Raw genomic sequence first — 21349 nt, forward strand, 5'->3', positions numbered from 1 at the left:
AGGCAAAGGGTGGAGCCCAAAGCTTCCTAATGGACATTGGGCCACACAAAAAAGTAGAAGAGGGATTTCAAAAAAATGTGTGTGGAGGGTGGGACAAGCCCCCGCCCTCCTGACTTTAAATGGATGGAGGGGGGGGGGTCACCGCAAGGTGTGGGCAAATGATCGGTGCCCTGGCGTTGGGGAAGGGGGGGGGTTAGCGAGCTGATCGAGCGTGATGAAGGCGCTGTCCGTAGGTGACGACCTGCAGCGGCATGAGCGTTTGGCAAAACAAAAAAAACTCGTTCTGATGCAAACTACATAAAGTTTTACACCCGCTACAAAAGCCGGGGGGGGGGGGGGCTGAACGTAACGCTGTAACGTCAATCGCAGGTCCATCATCGCTCGACCTTCACGCAAACCGCGTGTGGCTTGTGGTGTTTGGAGAGATAAGGGGGGGGGGGCAATGACCCCGATTATTAGCAGAGGAACCCAAGACGTCGCCTACATTACATCCGTATCCCCTCTTTGTGGCAGTGTTATTGACCGGCGTTGTTTTATATTTAATTATTTGTGCGTTACATCGCTGCCGGCGTATTTGGAGGTGGGTGTCTGGACTTCTAGATTTGAAGCTTTCGTGACTGCAAGGATTCATACTCTTTTTTTTCGGTAAAGTCACGTAAGTAAAAAATAAAATAAATGAAAACTAAATTAAATCACGTTTCGGGCATAACACAAGCGTCCCTCCTTCAGGTGGGGACAACGCAGCGGGTGTGCTTTCGCTAGGCTGTTCCCACCTGAAGGGTGCTTGTGTTGCGCCCGAAACGTCGTGATTTAATTTAGTTGTTTTCATTTACTTTATTAGATTTTTTACCTACGTGACTTTACCGAAAAAACCAAAGAGTAGTGTCCGGACTGCCGACTGCGTCACCAATATGCAATGTTCACAAAGCACTTTACTTTCCAGTCGAGAGGTCACCCGTGGCCCAACATTCGCCAGTCAGATGGGTTTTTTCGTTCGGTCAAAACCTGGTCCTTGAGTCACATTCATGAGTATGGCATAAAATAAAATAGGCCACGAGTAACAACGATATAATAGGGTTTTTCCCCTTTTTTATGGCAACAAAACTGAAACCTTTTTTACAAGGAATCATGTGTGCATTAACCACAATAATGGTGGTCAAAATGCAAACGAAAAACACTAATATATTGGCATTGTCCATGAAACTGATTGGTCCACACCAGAGACGGCTTTCTTTTGAGCCTCGTCTCAATTGGTGCTACGATTAACAACGTTCAACAATACGCCTATTGACTACATCACCCTTGAGTGTGGACAATGTCGTCCAGTCTGGGAATCTCAGCAGAGTTCAGCCTGCACAGTGCTTTGGACGGGGTGACCACCATACATGGCACAGGTGTTACAGGCTATTGTCCTTCCCTCGCAACTCAGATTCGCACGGTTGGCTAGGTACGGTGCGAAAGATGCCCAACATACATAATGCAGAGACAAATCATCGTTGCACTGTACTCCTATGCTCCCTTCCGTCGCCAACCCACCCGCGGTGACCAGCATGAAGTATGGTCAAATAGCCCCGACTCGCACGGAGTTGGAAGGCCCTCATCCAGCAGTGGATTGCCAAAAGGGCTGTCCCGTAGATGTACACGCAAAGTAACATTAACAAGACAAATCCCATTAATAACCATTGGTCGTTTGGGAAATGCACACTATAGTTGTTAATGACATAAAATAAACAGTGTCGAAATTTAACCCTTGAAAAGCCACACACAAAGAATACAAACATGCCTTTGTCCTTGACCAAATAAAACCAACCATCTGGTATATTTAACAGCAATAATGATGGATACATAGAACAACGTAGGCATTGAGATGGTGCTGAATGGAGTGAATGGACCAGGACAGGCCTGGAAGCACAAGCCCAAGAGGGTATCATTACGGTCTTCTGTACGGGCAATGGATCTGTGGGTTCAACATATCACGGCATTTTTTTTTTTCTCAAACCCGCTTCACCGAAACCTGTGAAAGAGAATACATTTTAAGGCGGACGGTCAAATTTATACAAGGTGAAGATGCGTGGAGCCAAGTTGCAAAGATGCATGCGGAGGATCGGTTTAATGGCGAAACCTTCGCAATAGCTGTGCTTTACTTGTTTTGCCTACGCATTTTGCGGTACAATTACCATCAGTTTAAGGCGCTGCTCTGCAATGTATCGGCCACGCCACCTCCGCTAGAGGTGGCTCAAGAAAGCCCCTCAGGAGGGTATTTTGGTCTACTCTTCCACACTGACCAGATGCCTTGGAAGAGGTGGGACCTATCTGCTAGCCGGAGAGGTGGAGGAATTTAGGAAGCTTTCCCACGGTCGCAACTATCACGCTGGGGAGATAAAACTGGTACCGTTGATGGCAGCATGTCATTACATTTCACTAAACAGTACATTGTTCAACATTACACTTCCATGCAATTTCCCCATCAGAACCAATTGTTATATTCAAACTTCTACGGGACACCGACGTTAATGTGAATATCCGGTACTTATTTTCAATACTCCTTGTTTATCGTTCGCGATGCTGTAACGTTAAACATAGCCTCGGCACCGCGATGAAATGCAACAAATCCCACATTCAAAGACAGTTGTACTTCAAAGTATTTATTTACAGTATCAATACCAGAAGAGGTTCGGGTGTTTTTATGCAATTTCTCAGGATTTCAAGCAGCCAGTGGCAGATCGTCAATATCGGTGTTCTGTTGATGTTTGCTGGAAAAAATACATTTAATGTGTTTAAATTAATGTAACGCTCCTAATTAAAAAAAAACTTTTACACTTTGGGACTGCAGAAACCCACCAGCATTTTCCCATTTAACCACACACGAAGCTCATAAAAAGAAACATTACTTTCGTTACATTATCCACTGGGCGTTTTGTGTCGTCGGTCCGCGGAAACTTGATTTTTTTTAAACCGTGGAGGCACGCGCGTTGCAGCAAGTCTCGCTCTCGGCCGGCATCTCTTATCATCACTTGCTCTTTGTCTTGCCGAGCCTCTCTCTCCTTTTCTTGACATGCTTTGGCGTCTTCTGCTTCCGCTTTTCTCTCTGCGCGTCCTTCACTTCTTTCTTTCGCTCCTGGCGGAGAGAAGTCGCAAACCCGTCAAGGCAAACGAGGCCCCGTTTTCTTTCCCCCCCCCCCCCAAAAAAACGACCTGAAATGGTCGACATCTGTTTTAGGTTATTTTGACCAACGCCGGTTATTGACTTTGCAACGTCACTCCGCACACAACCATTAATCGAATATCTGTGAGGGAATGTGACCCTAATGTCACTGCCAGGACCACACTGTAAATGATATTACAGCATCTCAGCTTTACCATTTCGAAAATAAACCCCCTCCCCCGCCCGTCGTCCCAATTGCTAGAGTAAATACACATCATAACAATCTCGTGCCACATGTCTGTTATGCATCCATTAGTTACCGGCCAACAAAAATAAATGAGAACTTTAAACAAACCGAGAAAGACAAATACAAGGGGGGGGGGGGGGGTGGGGGGGCTGCGTTTCCAGCTGTCGCGCCCCCGTCAAAGACCCAAGCGAAACGGCGTTGGGAACGTTTCTGCTGAAAGCCAACATACTTAAAAGCGCTTGCAAACTGTTACTCAAGCACACGATGGTGCCCAAATATCCTCCGGATCAGCACATTCTCACGAATGTCTTTTGGGAAAAAAATTCAAGTCCTATTTTTTTTTCTTTTCTCACTCTGCCATACAATCTTGGTCATATACAACGGAAAAAAAACGATATCGGCATCGAAGTATTAATCATATGAATGAAATGTAATTAAACAGAATATCCGATGCGTTTTCAGCTTGTACCGTGTGTTGTTGGGGGTGTCAGACGTCATACCGAACGATGCGAACACTTGTCAGACGCAGCAGTATAAAATTAACAACGGCGCTAACGCCAACAACGTTTCATGAAGCGTCATCTCCACCTTCTTATCCGCCGGCAACTCTTGAGGTCTGTCCTTGGGATGGACAAACTCCGGTCCGTCGCCATTTGAAGCGACGCCATCGCTGCCATCGTCGTCGCCGTCGCTGTCGTTACTCGAACTGGAATCCGTGTCTTCCTCGAGCAACGCGGGAACCTGCGGTGCCGCACGTCACAGCAGCACGTCTCGACCGGCCGAAGCGGTGTCCACCGGGGCGCATATTTTCAGCAAATGAAAACATTAAACAGCTGCGCGCGCTTCAATGGGAAAGAATGTGCGTTCGAGTTGAATCGTCACCGTTTGAGCTCCTGTGAGGTCCTTCCTCAAGCCTGTAACGGTCTGATATAAGATCTGTAACGAAAACGACTTGGGTTAGCATCATACGAGGCTGTACACATTTAATGAGCTTCATGTCGATGTGTTTTAATTGTGTAGCGGTGGTGCACTGCACTATGAACCCTGCACGATGCGAGTTCAATCCCTGGCCATGCACGGCTAATACGAGTGGCCAGTACGAGCCTCTCCTTACCAACCTGCACAAACGGGCGTTGTGAAAGCCTGTCAAATCCAGCAGTGAAGGGCCATACATAATTGTTTAAATTAAGTTACCCTTATACTTTTATACTTTCATACATCAGTTTACAGGTTATTGAAATAAGGCTGACAATTAAAAGTTACACTTATAACTGGTTTGCGGGTTATTGCAGTTAAAAAGGTCACTCACTTAACGCACACTCACAGGTTTACTGTATCGGGGTGGAATGGTCACGCAAAGGTTAGCGCACTCCGCTTTGAACCCGGTGTGACGCGAGTTTGATTCCTGGTCACAGTTAACATCGGTGGCGTGTGAAATCTAAACCGAGCCTTGGGGTCCCTCCCTCCCCCACCTTCATCAACGCGCCACTGATCAGTGTGGTGAAGTTCGACAAAGGACTCCACTCTATTGTGCATCACATTATCGTGCAACGGGACATTTAATTTGCTGATAAAAAAAATAATAAGCGGTGATGTTGCCGAGCAGTGGCACGTTTGCCGATTGTTGGAGAGGTTCATGGTTAGGGCACTGCGGCTGCCATTGTTAAAATACTGCAGGCCTACCCGACCAGAAATGCGCCAACCACGAACACACCAACCACGAACACACCAACCACGAACACACCAACCACGAACACACCAACCACGAACACACCAACCACGAACACACCAACCACGAACACACCAACCACGAACACACCAACCACGAACACACCAACCACGAACACACGCCCTCTGCTTTACCATGGACGTTAAAGATCGCACAAGTGTGCAGCAGTCATGGTCCAATTTTATTTTTATTATTCACCGCAAATGTACTTCCTTGGGTACAACAGCAAAGCAAGATCGCCTCCTACTGGCAAACTATACCCGTCTGTGAAACACAGGAGCGCCTTATCCTTCGCGACAGCCTTGCACCGTAAAAATGACGCAAATGCTAAATGTACCATTATTGATGATTATAATTATTATTAATCACCGCCCTGGGAAGTTTAAGCTAAGGAGCTAGTCTCGGGCCGTGCGGGGGATTGCGAGACTCACGTTGTCGTGCTGCACGCTGAAGGCCGCGTCCTCCTCCTTGGCGTGCATCATCTGGTCAAAGTCCCGCTCGTAGTCCACCACGTCGGTGAGCGTGCGGGGGATGTAGGCTTTTTTGAACACCTGCACAACGGCAACAACGCGGCCTGACATTGCAACACTTCAGGGTGAGAAGCAAGGTCGATTTTTTTTATTCTGGAAACTCAAACAAGGCGAAATGCAGCACGGCCCTATTCGGAGGATTTTTTTTAATCTGTAAGGCATATTTTTAAAAGCTTTGCAACTTTGTGGCCTATCATCCATCCCAGCAAATGTAGCGCCAATGCAATCGTAGCTCAAAGTATATAATAAATACCTTGCCTTTATCCCTGTGATGCGCAAGCTCTATTTTTTATATAAAAATACACGGCGTCTTGAGATACAGTTGCATTTTAACATTACTGTACATAAATTCAAACTGTTTGCATTGCATTTGTAAAACCCCAAATGCTGGGCAGACTATTCATGGCCACGTTGCACATACCAAAATGGCTAACAATAAACATGAATAATCTGGCCCCCGATGTGTGCATCTGTGTGTCTGTTGGAACGTGCCACGTGGCGGTGACTGGTGAGCCCCCGCCGCCGGTGCCTTACGACGGCCGCCGCTAACCAATCGCATTCGAACGCGCCGTGAGATTTGGCCGTTCGCGTGCGCCAATCTGTTTAAATCGTTACTAAAATTCGACTGGATAAAAAAAAAAGCGATCCCATGACTTTTAGAATACGTAATCGATTCGCAAAACGATTGTCTAATAATCGATTCACAACCCTGCCCCACCGGTCCCCCTAAGCCACTACAGGGCAAGTCCTCTCTCTCCTCCATCTTCACTCACCTCTTCATCCACCTCGTCTTGGCAGGAGCGCTCATCTCCTGTCCGTGCAGATGCTACCTCCATAGCCTGCATGGAGAAAACAAAAACCGCCGTTATTCCAGTGACTCGGGATAGACACGTAAATCTTAAAACACGAGTCGCGGTCTCCCCTATCCTTTAAACTAAACTATTTTATTCACCAGATGAAGCCCACTTAGCTCTTTTTCAGAGGAAACATGCCCACACATGATGGCTCATCAAAGTAGCTTATCACGTGGGAATAATTTATGCAAGCCAAATCATCTACACGCATGTTTCTCCGAATGTGGAGGGCAAAACCGGAGGACCCGGAGAAAAATCCACGTTGACCGTGGGGAAACCATGTAAACTCCAAATATACGGGCACCATGGTCAGGATTGAACCCACGACTTCCTGTGTACCTAGCGAGGGAGATAACATCTCGCCACCACGGTTTCTCTTCACACCAATCCTAACAGAGTCAAAGGTCAAAAAACAAACCCCGAGTGGCTTTACAGTTGAATATGGTGAAGAAGCGCATCGCACACCTTGTCCAGGTACTGGTCGATGTTGTCGTCGTTGATGGTGGGGTCAGTGATGAAGTCAAACAACTCGCGCACCGTCATCACCGGGACGTGATTCTTCTTGAAAAAATCTAAAACAAGAATTTGTTCGAAATATGTACATGCAAAAGGCACAAGGGGGCCCTTCCCCGCAATTATACGCGTTAGGACAAATTCTAAGGAGAAGTGAAAAGAAACGGAGATGACAAAAGTGTTGCGGCCCAACGCACCATTCACATTAGAGCAGTCCTTCCGCAGGAACTCGAGAGCGTGTGGGTGGTCGTGCTCCACCGACTGGGACACGTCGATTATGTACACCTCTCCCTCATGGTATCTGCAGGGGCACAAACAACGCGACGGTTATGTACACCTCTCCCTCATGGTATCTGCAGGGGCACAAACGACGCGACGGTTATGTACACCTCTCCCTCATGGTATCTGTAGGCGCACAAACGACGCGACGCAAAGACAAGTTGGCGTCTGTGCGCGGTTGTAGAAGAAAAAAAAAGAACATTTAAAAAATAAACTAATGAAAAACACTTCAGCAGACATTGATTCCCGGCCAACAAAACAACATGGAAAAGGTGAATTCAGCGATATAAGTTTGCTCTAAACTCAACAAGGCCCGCCTCTAAGGATTTGTGAAAGTGTTCTGCTAAAGCAATACACGAAGCCTTCAAAAGGCTAAACTGCGCAACTTGCTGGCATCTTGAAGTCACCAGTGGCACACTGTATCGTACACCTCAGGCTCGCTTATATCTCCACACTTGGCAACAAACTCCCCAAGTTAAAGCCTCGCAATACAGGGGGAGCATAGTGGAGTACACCAATATATTTGGAATGGATTTTGCTGCACTACTCGGCGGCGCTGACAGCGGTATCGCCGCAGCAGCCTACGACGCCAGTTGCACAAAGCGTTGGTCACCCATCCAACTGACATCCCAGGCTCAACCCCTGCTTAGTTTCCCGAGTCTGACGAGATCAGGCGCCTTCTGGGCGATGAGTTTGGATGCTTTAATTATACTGGTATCAAAATAAAGGCGTCGTTCATTGCAAAATAATTACAATCAGACGGTCATTTGGAACTGCACGTTTGAAACGTCGGCAACCCAACCCTCCAAACTGGCTTCCAGTTGAACAGCACATCCTGTAGAGTCACTGTTTTCTGTTACAAAGCACACACGGCTGGGTCAACCGGCGTATTTAGACCTCAAGTGGCCTCCTCTCCTCGTCAAGCCCCTCTCTCTCGAACCAGACAAGGCAAACGTCGCATATATGCCGCAGCTCCGGTCGTCTAGAATTCACTCTCTTCTCCCCTCTCGGTGTGCCGTACATCAGCGTCGACCTTGTCAGAATAAGAAGATTTTTTTTTTTGCTCTCTTTAATTTTAATGTCATTCAAAAAGTTTAATTCGTGCACGTTACAAATGTTATTCATGAATCGATGTACAGTTAGGTTTATTCGAGGCCTAACGAGAACGGGAACAGTCCCACACCGACTGGCGCGTGGAGGCAGGGGGCAGGGCAAAAGGTAATGCTGCACACACCTCCATGGTTGGCTACGTACGGTGTCAAAGAAGTTCTACAAAGACAAAGGTCCCCGGTAAAGCCGGAACAGACTGTAGGAGCAAGTGCTGTTAGTGAGCACTTATGAAGGCCGGCAAGGCACACGAGGCCAGCACCACGCCCGGCCACCTTTGTCTCCCTACTGATGTTTGCACACCGTACCAGGTACTCATTTGAGGCCGAGTCGACCTAGGGCAGGACCAGGATCAGTTCAGATAACCGTCTATGGTCTTGGCCGTGAACGGCAATCGAACCCGGGTCGTCATGTTCGCAGCGCAGCGCGCTCACCGCCACACTACCGCTCCCCATACACACGCACAAGCACACACACACACACGCACAAGCGCACACACACACGCACAAGCGCACACACACACACGCACAAGCGCACACACACACGCACAAGCGCACACACACACGCACAAGCGCACACACACACACGCACAAGCACACACACACGTACAGGAGGTTGAACTCGCTGAGGTCGGCGTGCACCAGGCGCGCCCGCTGGTACATGGCGCGCATGTGCTGGATGAGGTGCAGGTAGAGCTCGCGAGCCTTGCCTTCCGACAGCTGCACGTTCTTCAGCAACGGCGCCGGCCTGTCCCGCGCGCACATTCAACGTACACACGCAACGGGCACGTACAAAGAACGGCGTCAACGCAAGCGTGTCGCTCGGCGGCTCTTTGCGCAACCACTTTCACAAGTAACACGAGCGAAGCTCAGGGTGGAAATTTGACTACACGGAGAAATGTTAGACGATATCAATCCAGATATTCTACCCCGTGCGGCAGTTTCAACAATGGACAAGTTTCTTAAATCCTCCCACCTTTGGCCAGCCAGCGTTATAAATGGGTACACTGCACTTAGGCGATCGGCAGGTCGTGTGCGGCGGGGTAAAGCGTGGGTAACTCACAGCTCTGCCAATTTATCCGGACAACGTGGAAGAATAGGCCAAAAATACCCTCTCTGGAGGGCTTCTCTAAGAACGCCCACAAGTGGAGGCCCTTCCATCAGCAGTGGCATGAGCAACCAAATGCAGGGCTGCACCTTTACTTGTTTCTTATTAATGCAGCTCATCAGCTGATACGAAGTGCCCATGTACACGTGCAGCCTTTCATCAATCGACGACTGGGTGACGGCCTCTCCACCCAATGTACATCACGGGGGTTTTATAGCCATGCCTCACCCCAACGTTTTGTGCGGGTTGGTGGTGAGAAGCAACCGTAGGAACATAGAATTACAGTACAACAATGGACGTAACTGCACTGCCCTCTACTGCCAACAATGTAACTGCCACTGTTGACCAACAATTCTGTGTTTAATAATTAAGCGTGCAAACATCCCTTTGAAACTGCAAAGTGCTTCAATGGCTTTTCACGATGCTCAAGAGTTGCCACGCTGTCAACTCACATGTCTCCCTTGCCGATGAAGCCCATGACCAGTACGTGGCTGCGAAGCATGACCGGTTCTGGACACGGGATTCCTGCCGTGTGCAACCTAGTGATTGTACAGCACAAAGCAGTCACAGCGAACTCAATACGTTCGCATCAAACTTGACACAGTTACGGTAAACAAAGTATATACCAGACACACCAAACTCAGCATAGTCACAGTGAAATCAACACAACGTTGACCCCACATGCACTACCAGGAAGTTGCTAGCAATATCAAATGCTCTATGTATGTATGTTGAGCTATTTCGCACCATTACATAGCCGACCGTGCGAATCGGAAAGGCTGTTGTTGGCCTGTAACTTCCCACTGCTGGGCAAATCTCCCCCCACCCCCCACCATTTTCTACCATTAATCCTTTTCTCCTTGTCACTGTGCAGCAGAGGCCTCTGAACTCTGCGATTTCGTTTCACCACCACTTCCAGTCTTCCTCTTCTTTTACCTTCTCTCGACCTCCACTCCAAAGTTAATTTTGTCCATCGTCTCTCATCAGTTATTCTCACGACGCGTTGCTGCCCATTTCTTCTCGATGTATTTTGCTTTAACACCATCATCGGTGACTTCTTCTCTTTCCCTTACTTCTCCATTCCTTAACCTACTTCTTAGACTTACCCACAATTACTCCAAACGTACTTCGGGCAAGATGTACGTTCGGAGATATTTTAGGAACTATATAAATTATGGCGATAACCAAACCGAAATCCTGTGTGTGCAATGAGCCGTATTTGAAAAAAAAGCTGTCAAAAAAGATTCCAGGCGTGATGAGAGTTAAGCGCGCAGGTCATAATATAGGTTTTTGGGTCAGATCGCGTTATTTATAAATGTGTCGTAACCCTCCACCACCCGACACGGCCAAACAGTAAAAAATGTGTCACGTTTTTCAAAGAACAAAATAATTCACTTCTTTAGCTGGCACCTGTGCTGAAGAGAGAATCAACAGCATTTTGAAATTTGAGTACGACGTTTCGCTGATAATTGCAATCAGCTTCATTGGGCAAGAATGGTGAAGCTCTCCTGTTGCTTCCGGTCTTAAATGTTCTCTCTTCAGCACACCGGTGGGCTAAAGAAGTGAATTATTTTGTCCTTTGAAAAACGTGACACATTTTTTACTGTTTGGCCGTGACAGGTGGTGGAGGGTTACGACACATATATAAATAACGCGATCTGACCCAAAAACCTATATTATGAATAATATTGGTCGCGAAAGCCTACGTGTTAAATTAGCACGCAGGTGTTCACCTTTCAGGACGCACGCGAGGGTTTTGCTTACCTTGTTAAGTTCCTCATTTCCTTCTCCGCCCACGTCCTCACCATCTTCCGGGGATTTCCTTTGCAGTATCCGTGGCGGAATCTGCAAGGGCAGGGTCAAAATGTCATTGTGGTTGGAGATCTTGACACGCCGGCGATCAGGAGGGCTCGCGAGTTATCATTTCTGGTCAGGTGTCAACTCGGGGCCACCATCCGTCCACGGCCAATAAAATAAGTAGCAGTTGTGGGAGGTCAACAGTCATTTCATACGAGGCAGACCCATAACTAACAGAGGGTCATTGTGAATACACATCTGGCATTTGATAAACATTAGTTCAAGCGAGCCTGACTGCTGATGAGACACTGCTCGTGTGGAGGCGGATTGTCTGCTTATTTATTTCATCCTAGGGGAAGCATAGCCCCCACCACCACTCGCATCGATCATTTGCCATGAAAAGATTTCAGACATTCACCAGAGTACACCTCTGAAGCCGGCCACTGACTCACTCACCAACCTTGCCGTGATCATACAAACGTTCTGGATCAACTCCCCGCCATTCAAAAAAAAAGACTTTGATAGAGAATCATTCCCATCATTGGGCTCAAGAGCCACCAGCAGAAATCAGCACCGCCCTACGTTCCGCTAGCATAGAAATACTATGACTTGACCTTTGCTACAAAGAGCAAATAAACAATAGTAATAACACACACAAAACATGGTTTCTAGACAGCGACAGGTGCAAATATGACCATAGGATCGGTCCCCCCATTGTGCTTTTCACGTCACATCACCGTACTGGAAGTACAGAGCACACAGCCTTGTTCTCGACCACGGACTCAAAAGTCAAATGTTTGTGGCCACATTATTTAAGGCAGAAGAGAAACAATGAGACCAGTGTACACCAGTTTCATCCTTGAGGAATCATCAATACTACCGCTGTCACCTTGGGTCTCAGGAGGGCTTTATGTGGGACAAGTCCTCCATGATCACTGGGGGGGGGGGGACAGTCTGGTGTTGTCTAAAGGTGGCAGAAAACCAAGTCCAACGCTTTCTAAAACATAATAAGACACTGAAGACTCAATCACAAGTGTAGGATGGAAATCTAACAGTAATAATGAACTCAAATGGTCATTTATACAGCAAAAGGTACAATTGACAACCACAGGATTGAGCCTCCCATTATCACACCTCGCAAATCTGAAAGTTTCACAAAGCGATACTCCTGAGCGTTTTTTTGCCGGACCTGAACTCGCCGCTGACGTATTTGTCGCGGTCCTTGAAGATGAGGATGGACGTTTTGTAGATCTTAATGGCCCGGTTCTCGTTCGCTCCGTGCGATGCGTGGTAAACGTTCGCCTGGGGAAAGAATCAAACCAACAACCAGGAGAGCTTTTCCCTGCTTTAGGACAACGGGCAGACACTCGGAACCTGCTGCAAATGATCTCAGCGCTGGCAAAACAACACAGATCACATGCAATAACAAAACACAGATCGCATGCCACAACAAGACAACACAGATCACATGTGTCAACAATACAACATGGATCACATGTAGACCAAATACCCTGGTACTTGCATGTTCGCCTTTTGGCGTTCTCTGGTCTAACACCGGTGAGACTAGGCCATAAAGAAGGCTGTCTCTGGTGTCGGCCAATCAGTTTGAAAGACAAGGCGTATGTTATCAGAGCATGCTTAGGCTTGATTCCTTGCCATATATTAACATCGGTTTTATTGCAGAAAGGGTAAACCCTATTCCTACTTTTCATATTTGTGTATAGGTAGTCTGCTATGACGTACAAATCATAAACATGGACAGTGACTAAGAAAATGTAACAAAGGCTTAAAGATGAGCAAAGCAGCGTGATTAGGTGCACACTTGGAATTACACTGAGAAATAGAAAAAAATACACAGGTTAGAGAACACGTGCAACTTTGAGACAACATACTGACTCTTAAGAAAAGGGGGCTTGGGCATAAAACAACACTGCTATGAAGGATGATGGCCAGTTGCATATATGTGTGTTGCACTTCTTTTGCACCGTACGTAGCCAACCGTGCTAAAGTTGTTAGAGACTAAGTATGGGAGTGTCAGCCAAAGGAGATAACGCACCAGAGAGTGCCTCCACCGCAAAGATGCAGCGATGAAACTGGCTCGTGCACAGGTGCCAGATTGTGTTTAAACCCTGCCTCGATGCATTTATATTTTATTGCTTTCGGTTATCCGAATTAGCTTCAATATGTTTCCTTTGTTTTTCCTCCCCCAGTTCTCCGATTTTTTTTTTTTGCGATGGACAGCACATTTGTGCACCTTGCCCAAAAGAGTTTTAAAAATGTTGCACATTATTATTATTGTTACATCGCAGGAGCATGAAAGATGGCAACCGCCTGGAGAGGCCTTCTGCCCATCGATGGACAGATCACGGCTGACTATGACGACGATGAATAGAACTAAGGCATGGGTCGCGTTAAAGTCAAACCTCCTTGCCGGTGCTGATGCACCCATTGATCGCCGTGATGACCCCTCGGCTCAGCAACTTGAATAGAATCATGCGTGTCCGCGGATCCAGCACCTGCAAAACAAAGCCAGCTCGACAAATGTAGCAAAAACCCCGGTGTTGTGGACGGGAAGAGCTTTTTAATCCAAAATAACAACCCGCAGTCAAAGCGCACACAAAAGATGAATTGGACAGCTTAACCTACTACCTCTAACAAGTTAGCTTACAACAAAGCAGACAGCAAATATGGGCCTCAAACGTGTTTATTTTACTTGTAGCAAGTCACACAAAGCCTGTTTGCTTAGCATCATGTTCAGGAATGTCAACTTATTCAATAACACACGAGGTTCGTCAAAGCGACTGCAGGACTGCACTGTGTATATCGTTGTTTATTGAAATACGTATACTCATGAGGGCCGCTGTGTGCAATATAACAAAATAAATACAGACAACATACGTCCTCTTCCCCATCACTCCACGTAAACCATATTATCGTGTTATGTTCTACAGAGTCACCGAGTTACGATGGTCCGACTTACGATATTTCGATCTTACGATGGCGATACGACAAAATTGAAAAATATTTTAAATTTCGCGCAGCAGGCAAACGCAGCAGCGTACGAATTTTGGTGAGTACAGTACAATATGATACGTTACAATACGTTTGATGCATGTATGATACGTAGCTTTAACGATTTCATTTAAGGGTTACCACGATACGATACGTTCAATGCATGTTAAAAGTTTTTATAGCAGATAGGATTGTTTCCTGAAAAAAACTTCTATTAAATTGCAGTTCATATAGGTAGGCTAAGAATTTTCCTTGTTTTTTCACTTTACATTTTACTGTGCAATACAGTATTGTAATTAATACATACAGTATATAGTTTATACAGTACGGTACTGTAAATTGCTGTTTTGCTAAATTATCACCATTCTTTAAGACTCCTGGGTAGGCTAGGCCATCTTCGACTTACGATATTTTCGACTTGCGATGGGGTCGTCGTAACGCATCTCCGTCGTAAGTAAAGGACTACCGATATATGATTCTGCTTTGAACTAGGACACATATCTAATAGAGGGTTCCTTGCCTATTGCCATCTGGCAGTTCACCAGCATTGGTTTAAGTAAGCCTGACTGTTGAGAAGACACCGAATGTAAAAACATAAGTTTGATAAGAGAAAAAAAATCACTCCCAGAAAGCCATGTTGGCCGATAGGAATGTGCAAACAACTTACTGTATTCATTCAGTAGGGTTCATCGGGGACATGGGAAACGGTGGATTGTCTGCTTATTTATTTTCAGTGTGGACACATTGTGGATTGTTCAAGCATCCTGTGTGGAGTGGATTGAGATGTCTGTCCAAGCAAACGGTGCACGGTTCCAAGCGTCTGCTATCATTACCAAGAAATAAGGATCTTGGCTTTCGCAACACGCCGTTCAATTGATGGAAGCATGGTAAGCAGCGTTGACAAAATGATGTGCTAAACGAGCCAAACTTGACAGAATACTCACTACTTCGTATCACTAATGATGGGGCATGCTCACATGCTGACATGTAAAAATCCAAAGTCTATTGTGAAATGCCCCGTCTGAATATAAGAACAATGACAAGAAATGGTGGATAAATCTGCCATGTTTTAGTTGGCAGGTTGGCGTAAGTTCCAAATCAAAACGTCATCAAAACCACAAAATAATTCATTATAAAATATATAAAATAGGTTTTACTACATATATGGGATCATTTTAAATTCTTGAAGGATTTAGCGCAATGTTTTGTGAAATAAATCATTTTGTTTTACATTTTATTGTGCAACGCATCTTCAGCAGAGTTGAATAAAAATGTTTATCTGACACGTTTGCTTGCTCCATATATTGTATACGCAATGCTAAATGTCACCTGTTCCACAGTCGCCCTGTCTGCCTTGTCCTTAACTCGGTACCTGAAAAGAAATAACACAAAATAACACGTCTGCATCGTCACCTTCGCCCATGATAAACCCACTGCAAAACGAGGGTCTCCAAAAACTATCTCTTACTAATCTATAATATAATCATCTACCTGACACCTGCACACAGGCCGATTTCATCACTCCATCTCTATGGTTGTAATCCTCTCGGGTACAATACTTCCCTTGGCTACCTCATGGATATTGTAGTATGGATATTATTTAAAAACCAGAAGATCATGATGCATTGTTTCACACAACATGGCACACTTTTTGTATTTTCTTTCTTTCAGATGTGAAATGTGCTCCACCTTTAATTGGCAACTTAAAATATTTCAGCAACATCGTTTTTTTTTTACAATTTTGTTTTAAACGATGTTTTCATGAATGAACAATTGTCATTTTTAACCTCCAGAAAATTTCAGGCAAGACATTCTCGACTCACATTTCAGCATCCTTCTGCCTGCAGCGCTCCGTCACTTTGTTGATCACAGAATCGGCAAAGTTCAACTTTTCTAAAAAAAAAGAAAAAGATCAAGCGTTAAATATTTTAAGTTGTAAAAATGTTCTATTGTCATTAAAATTATCATGTACATCCTTATGTCAATCCCCTGCTGGATGAAGGCCTACCCATGCCGTGTTAGTCATGGAATTCGATTTACTACACTTTGCCACATTGGCCAGTGTGGGTGTGGATGAATGTATGTTGAACTTCTTTTGCACCGTACGTAGCCAAGTTCGCTAATTGGCGGTGCGGGTTTTGGAGGGAGAGGTACCAGGATCGATTCATACATCACTCATCAAGGATATTAGCTGGGGAAGAGCAATGAACATGGGATAATAGATTCATAGCATAATGCACTAACAACAACACCTCTGCTCATAATACTCAATCTAGATTGAAAACTAATTTCCTCAAATGCTGTGTGTTTAGTTTGTTGTCCTTCCCCCACACCTCCGATTTGCACGGTTGGCTACGCACGGTGCGAAAGAAGTTCAAAATAGATACATTACAGTCCTGTATGATAAGCCGATGACCAAATCACCAACCCGATCTCATTAGTTGAGCCTGGATCGTGCTTGGAAGTATGACCACCATGCAAATCCAAGTCGTTAATAGTCTTCGGGGTTACATGGTGAGCATCAGAGAGCAGTGCAGCAATTTAATTGTTGTACTGTACAACTATGCTGCCATGTCTATGTTCCCCACATTCACCAAGTACTGACCAGTGGTGAAGTATGGTCAAATAACACCCACGACCCAGTGTGGGCAGAACCTCATCCAGCGGTCGACTGTCAAAGGGCTGTATGTGTACACCTACGTTAAAAGAATCATGAAGGTGTCAACATCATTCGAGGACACGACAACATTTTTGTTGTAAAGCTCAGATAAACCTACCCAGAGAGATCTTATTTTCAAACTTTCTCAAAGCCTTGTCTTGTGGTGCACACATCTTCAATGCATTGGGCGCCGTTTGCCGATTGCACTAAAATGAAAAAAAAAGGAGGTGTTACTGAAGCACCACATCCACAGAGTCAATCCCAATGAACACTTGTTTTATTAACATTTTGGCTATTATACAGGTTGTGCCAGTCCATCTGTATGGGTCGGAGTGTTGGAACATGGAGAAATATTTACGAGAGGAAGATACAGTGGACATGAACTGGCTTAGAAAAAAACCCCGAGTGTATTGATGTGGAAAGATAAGACTCGGACAGAAAACGACTGTTTTTGGGGAAGATCCAGGAGAAAAGAGCTGCGATGGTTTGGACACGTGGTGAAAATCAAAGTTGACAGAATACCATATATGGAAATGCACATTATGTTGAATGAATAAGGAAAGCAGGTAGGCAGGAGAATAAACAAAGATCTTAACAAGAAAAAGATCACAATCATTCCAAGCAACATGACCGATTCAAGCCTGAAGCCAGCGAAATACATTAATTTATCACCTATCGTTGCAGATGAAACAGAATAATACAACTGCCTTCCATTTTTTATTATTGGACCACATTACCTCCCCAGAACAAACGACAAAGGAACCTCTAAAGGTGCTGTGACCCAGTTTGAGAAATGCTGCTCCACTTCACACCGCGTGGTTTTGGTGGACTATCACTCTAGGGGAAGAAGTGGAGCAGCAGATACCAATACTGTGACCTGCGTTTGATTCCCGGCCACAGATGACATCAGCGGGAGTGGTATCTGCACCAATGGTAGACACCAATCACAAACCCGCAATACCAGCATGGTGAAGTATGTTAACAACAAAAAACCCATGACAGACATGCTGTGGGTTTGACATGCCTTCACATATTGACGGATTGAGAATGGCTGGATATTATTTCATGAATACAGGGGCTCCACCTGCTGGTTGTTACTCCGGTAGATGTTAACGCGCTTGGTGATATTATCTGAAGCATCGTCCCAATCCCAGCCGTCGTCATCTTCCTCGCTGTCGACCTCCTCCTCCTCCTCAGCTGCTTCCTCCTCCGCTTCTCTCGCCAATGTTTCCACATAGTGCCCGATCTGTAGGGCTTCCACCACACCAGCTAGTCCCTCCATTCCAGGCATTCCGCCGTTTGTGCTGCAAGCAGAGGGAACACAGCACACGCAAGCCAGACCAATTCAGATTCATTGGTGATCACACCTGTCAGCCAAGGTACAACTTTCCACTTGAACCAGGAAATCATCAGAAAAGCCTCAACTCTTTTTTAAAGAATATTTTTTCATTAAGATATTTGGACACATCCTTATTGCCAGTATTTTGCAGTGAAAAACAGAGTACTCGTAAAAAAAGACAGCTGTAATGAGGAAATAATACTTAAATGTCCACACTGACGAGTTCAAGAACTCACTTTTTTACATTACGAGACCTCCTTTGCCAGTAGCAAGATATAGTAATAGGTTTTTACCCTTTTATCTGGCACCAAAACTGACACCTTTACGAGCTCGCAACTCAGAAAACTTTGCAGTCTCAAAATTCCCTACGAGCCCCACCAACCCTTGTATCCACGGGAGCGGATCGAAAGCGTACGACATCATGTCCAGCTAAATGGCAACCAACATTTCCCATCGCTTTTAAGGAGGCTAAAACGCAGCAGCACAAGACCACATCCTTCATAATAACGGTGGCGGCCGAGTAATGGCTCCACATCTTTGCCTGGTGTGCTGCCAGCATGTTTACACGAGCAGAATCGCAATCCAACAACCATACTTTCAATGGAAAAATAACTGAAACCAATCTGAGCGTGAAATGTTACCCTAAAGCCCAAATCCTATTATTCCTGATGTCATTGCATGACGTCACGCGCTTAAGATAATTTGGCTGCTATATATGAATTTCCCCCATTATTCAAATATGCTAAAATGCCCCCCCCCCCTCCAATATATTAAATATATTTCTGTTTATATGATTGCGGTTATGGTTGTACTTTATTAATCCCTAATCTCTGCCATTACATACAATGAAACAAGAAAAGGTAAAAAAACAGAGCAATGTAATACAATACACTATTAGACATTATTGTAAAAAAACTAATTACATCCTATGTAATACAATACACTATTAGACATTATTGTAAAAAAACTAATTACATCCTATGTAATACAATACACTATTAGACATTATTGTAAAAAAAATTTCCATCCGATGTGTTAGTGAAATTTTTTTCTATTTTAGGCAGGAAAATATTTTCAAATTTATATTTTTTTTCTGGGGGGGCCCAGACCCCCTGGAAGATTTGGTCCCCCCCCTAATATTGACTCCATGGCTACGGCCTTGATTTCCACACAAGCCACTTCGTTGAGCCATCATTCGTAGCCAGGGGCTTTACCTGGTGAAGTAAACTAAAAGTTGAGTTTCATTGAGTCGTTACATGGCTTCACGAATTATTACGGCGACTTCACGAAGCCCTTCGGCCACTCTACTGCTGGATGAGGGTGTTCCCACACCGTGCGGATCGTGGGAGGGAGTTATTTGACCATACTTCACCACGCTGGTCAGTGCGAGTTGGTTAGAGAGCATAGAAAAGTGGAGCGGATTTTGATTAACTTTCCTCGACTGACAATCATCGTAGGAGCCTACAAATTTACGTGGGATTTAAAAAAAAACTATGAATAAGTGAAGACAGTTGTATAATGCGTAGGCTCAAAACCAGTTGTATTGTAGAGTAACAGTATTTAGAACGTCCGCTTAAATTGCAAAGCGTGAGGCTTCGCCCCCTACCGACCCACTAAACGTCATCTCTTTAAACAACACCGCCGCTTCTCATTTAATAAATACCACACTTTTTCAACAAACTTTTACTTTCAACAATGTCGACAACCCGTAACAGTCCCCGTGTTTCCAACTCTTTAAAAGTGTTTTAAAGCGACGTAAATGCATCGCCCCAGAGGTCTCATCACCTCCCCCCCCCAGACCGTTCCATCCCTGCCGAGCGAGTGGCACCTCCGCCGGCAGGGCTGCTAAGGCAAGCACGAGGCATCGTGACCGGGACGAGAGGGTGGTAGGCCCTCTTCTTTATAATCCCTCCACCATCCCCACTTCTCTCATCGAACCTCTTCTCGCGCTTGTCCGTGGCACCGTTGACGGCGTCGTCGGCATCGGCGTCGTCGAACTGCCCCGGAACGATTGCGAGGGACGCGTACGACCGCTCCATCGCCTTCACCACCTCCACGTGGGAGCACGGAACGTGAGAACAGCAGCAACCCCCTCAACCCCGCCCCCTCCTCCACCCCCCCACCACTCCCCCCCCCACTCTCTCCTCCACCCCGCTCACCCCCCCCCCTCCTCCACCCCCTCCTCCACCCCCTCCTCCACCCCCTCCTCCACCCCGCTCACCCCTCCCCTCCCCTCCTCCACCCCGCTCACCCCCCCGCCCCCCTCCCGCTTACCCCCCTCCTCCACCCCCCCCCTCCCACGTTCGCCTATAAGACTTCATCAGAGCGAGGGCCGCTACGCGTGTGAAACCATTGGGGGGTTTGACAGCAGCACGATGATGATGGGGGGGTGTCACGTGTTGTGTATTGTCGGGGGCCGCACGTCAGGGGCCGCACTAAAGGCCACCAGGGGCCGCCAGTGGCCCGCAGGCCTCGCAGTGACGAACACTCTGTTTGGTTGGTTACTTATCCACGAGCTCAAAACCCCTGTTGAGATTAAGTGCATGTCTATCACTGCATCTCTCATTGACAAAGTGGAGCAGCTGCACCACGGGCTGAACGCGGGTTGTCCATACGTTGGGTTACGTAGACAGGAAGGGCGGAATTGCATAACCATGCTAAGCAATTATTTGGTCATGCTGTACTGTTTTACATTGGCAGTGGTACACAAGCACAATAAAAAAAAACACATTTGTCAAAAACACTGCCTTATAAAGGAAATATAATAAACGACGTTTCAGGCAATGGCCCTTCATAGTACATACACGATCTGATGTGCTATGTAGGAGCAATGGGCCAACATGTAGCCGATTAGAGAATTCCTTTTCAGGCAGTGTTGACGAATGTTGAGTTAAATATTCTAAGCCACTGTATGCAGCCAATGTACTTACAAAAATGTTGATTACCATGAATTGTAAAGTATTTTTTTAGGAAAGAAAAAAATACTGCTACGTTGAAAACGAATTTTAAATCAATACAGTATTCATATCGA

At 45.9% G+C, this 21349-nt stretch overlaps 1 protein-coding gene across 1 annotated transcript; it reads right to left on the minus strand.

Moving 5' to 3' along the window:
* Positions 1–2629: 2629 nt before the first annotated feature.
* Positions 2630–20437, minus strand: RIOK1 (RIO kinase 1). Its single transcript, XM_078593736.1, has 17 exons — positions 20257–20437; positions 18064–18283; positions 17098–17185; positions 16144–16213; positions 15650–15692; positions 13732–13824; positions 12498–12610; positions 11276–11356; positions 9964–10050; positions 9014–9151; positions 7216–7319; positions 6971–7077; positions 6425–6490; positions 5553–5672; positions 4275–4328; positions 3981–4133; positions 2630–3118 (listed from the first exon to the last, which is right to left on the minus strand). The coding sequence occupies exons 1-17, from the start codon at positions 20355–20357 to the stop codon at positions 3011–3013; spliced, it is 1746 nt and encodes a 581-aa protein (XP_078449862.1). The 5' UTR covers positions 20358–20437; the 3' UTR covers positions 2630–3010.
* Positions 20438–21349: the final 912 nt, after the last annotated feature.

Source organism: Lampetra planeri, chromosome 4 (assembly GCF_965212315.1).
Source record: "Lampetra planeri chromosome 4, kcLamPlan1.2.h2, whole genome shotgun sequence".
NCBI classification, from domain to species: Eukaryota; Metazoa; Chordata; class Hyperoartia; order Petromyzontiformes; family Petromyzontidae; genus Lampetra; species Lampetra planeri.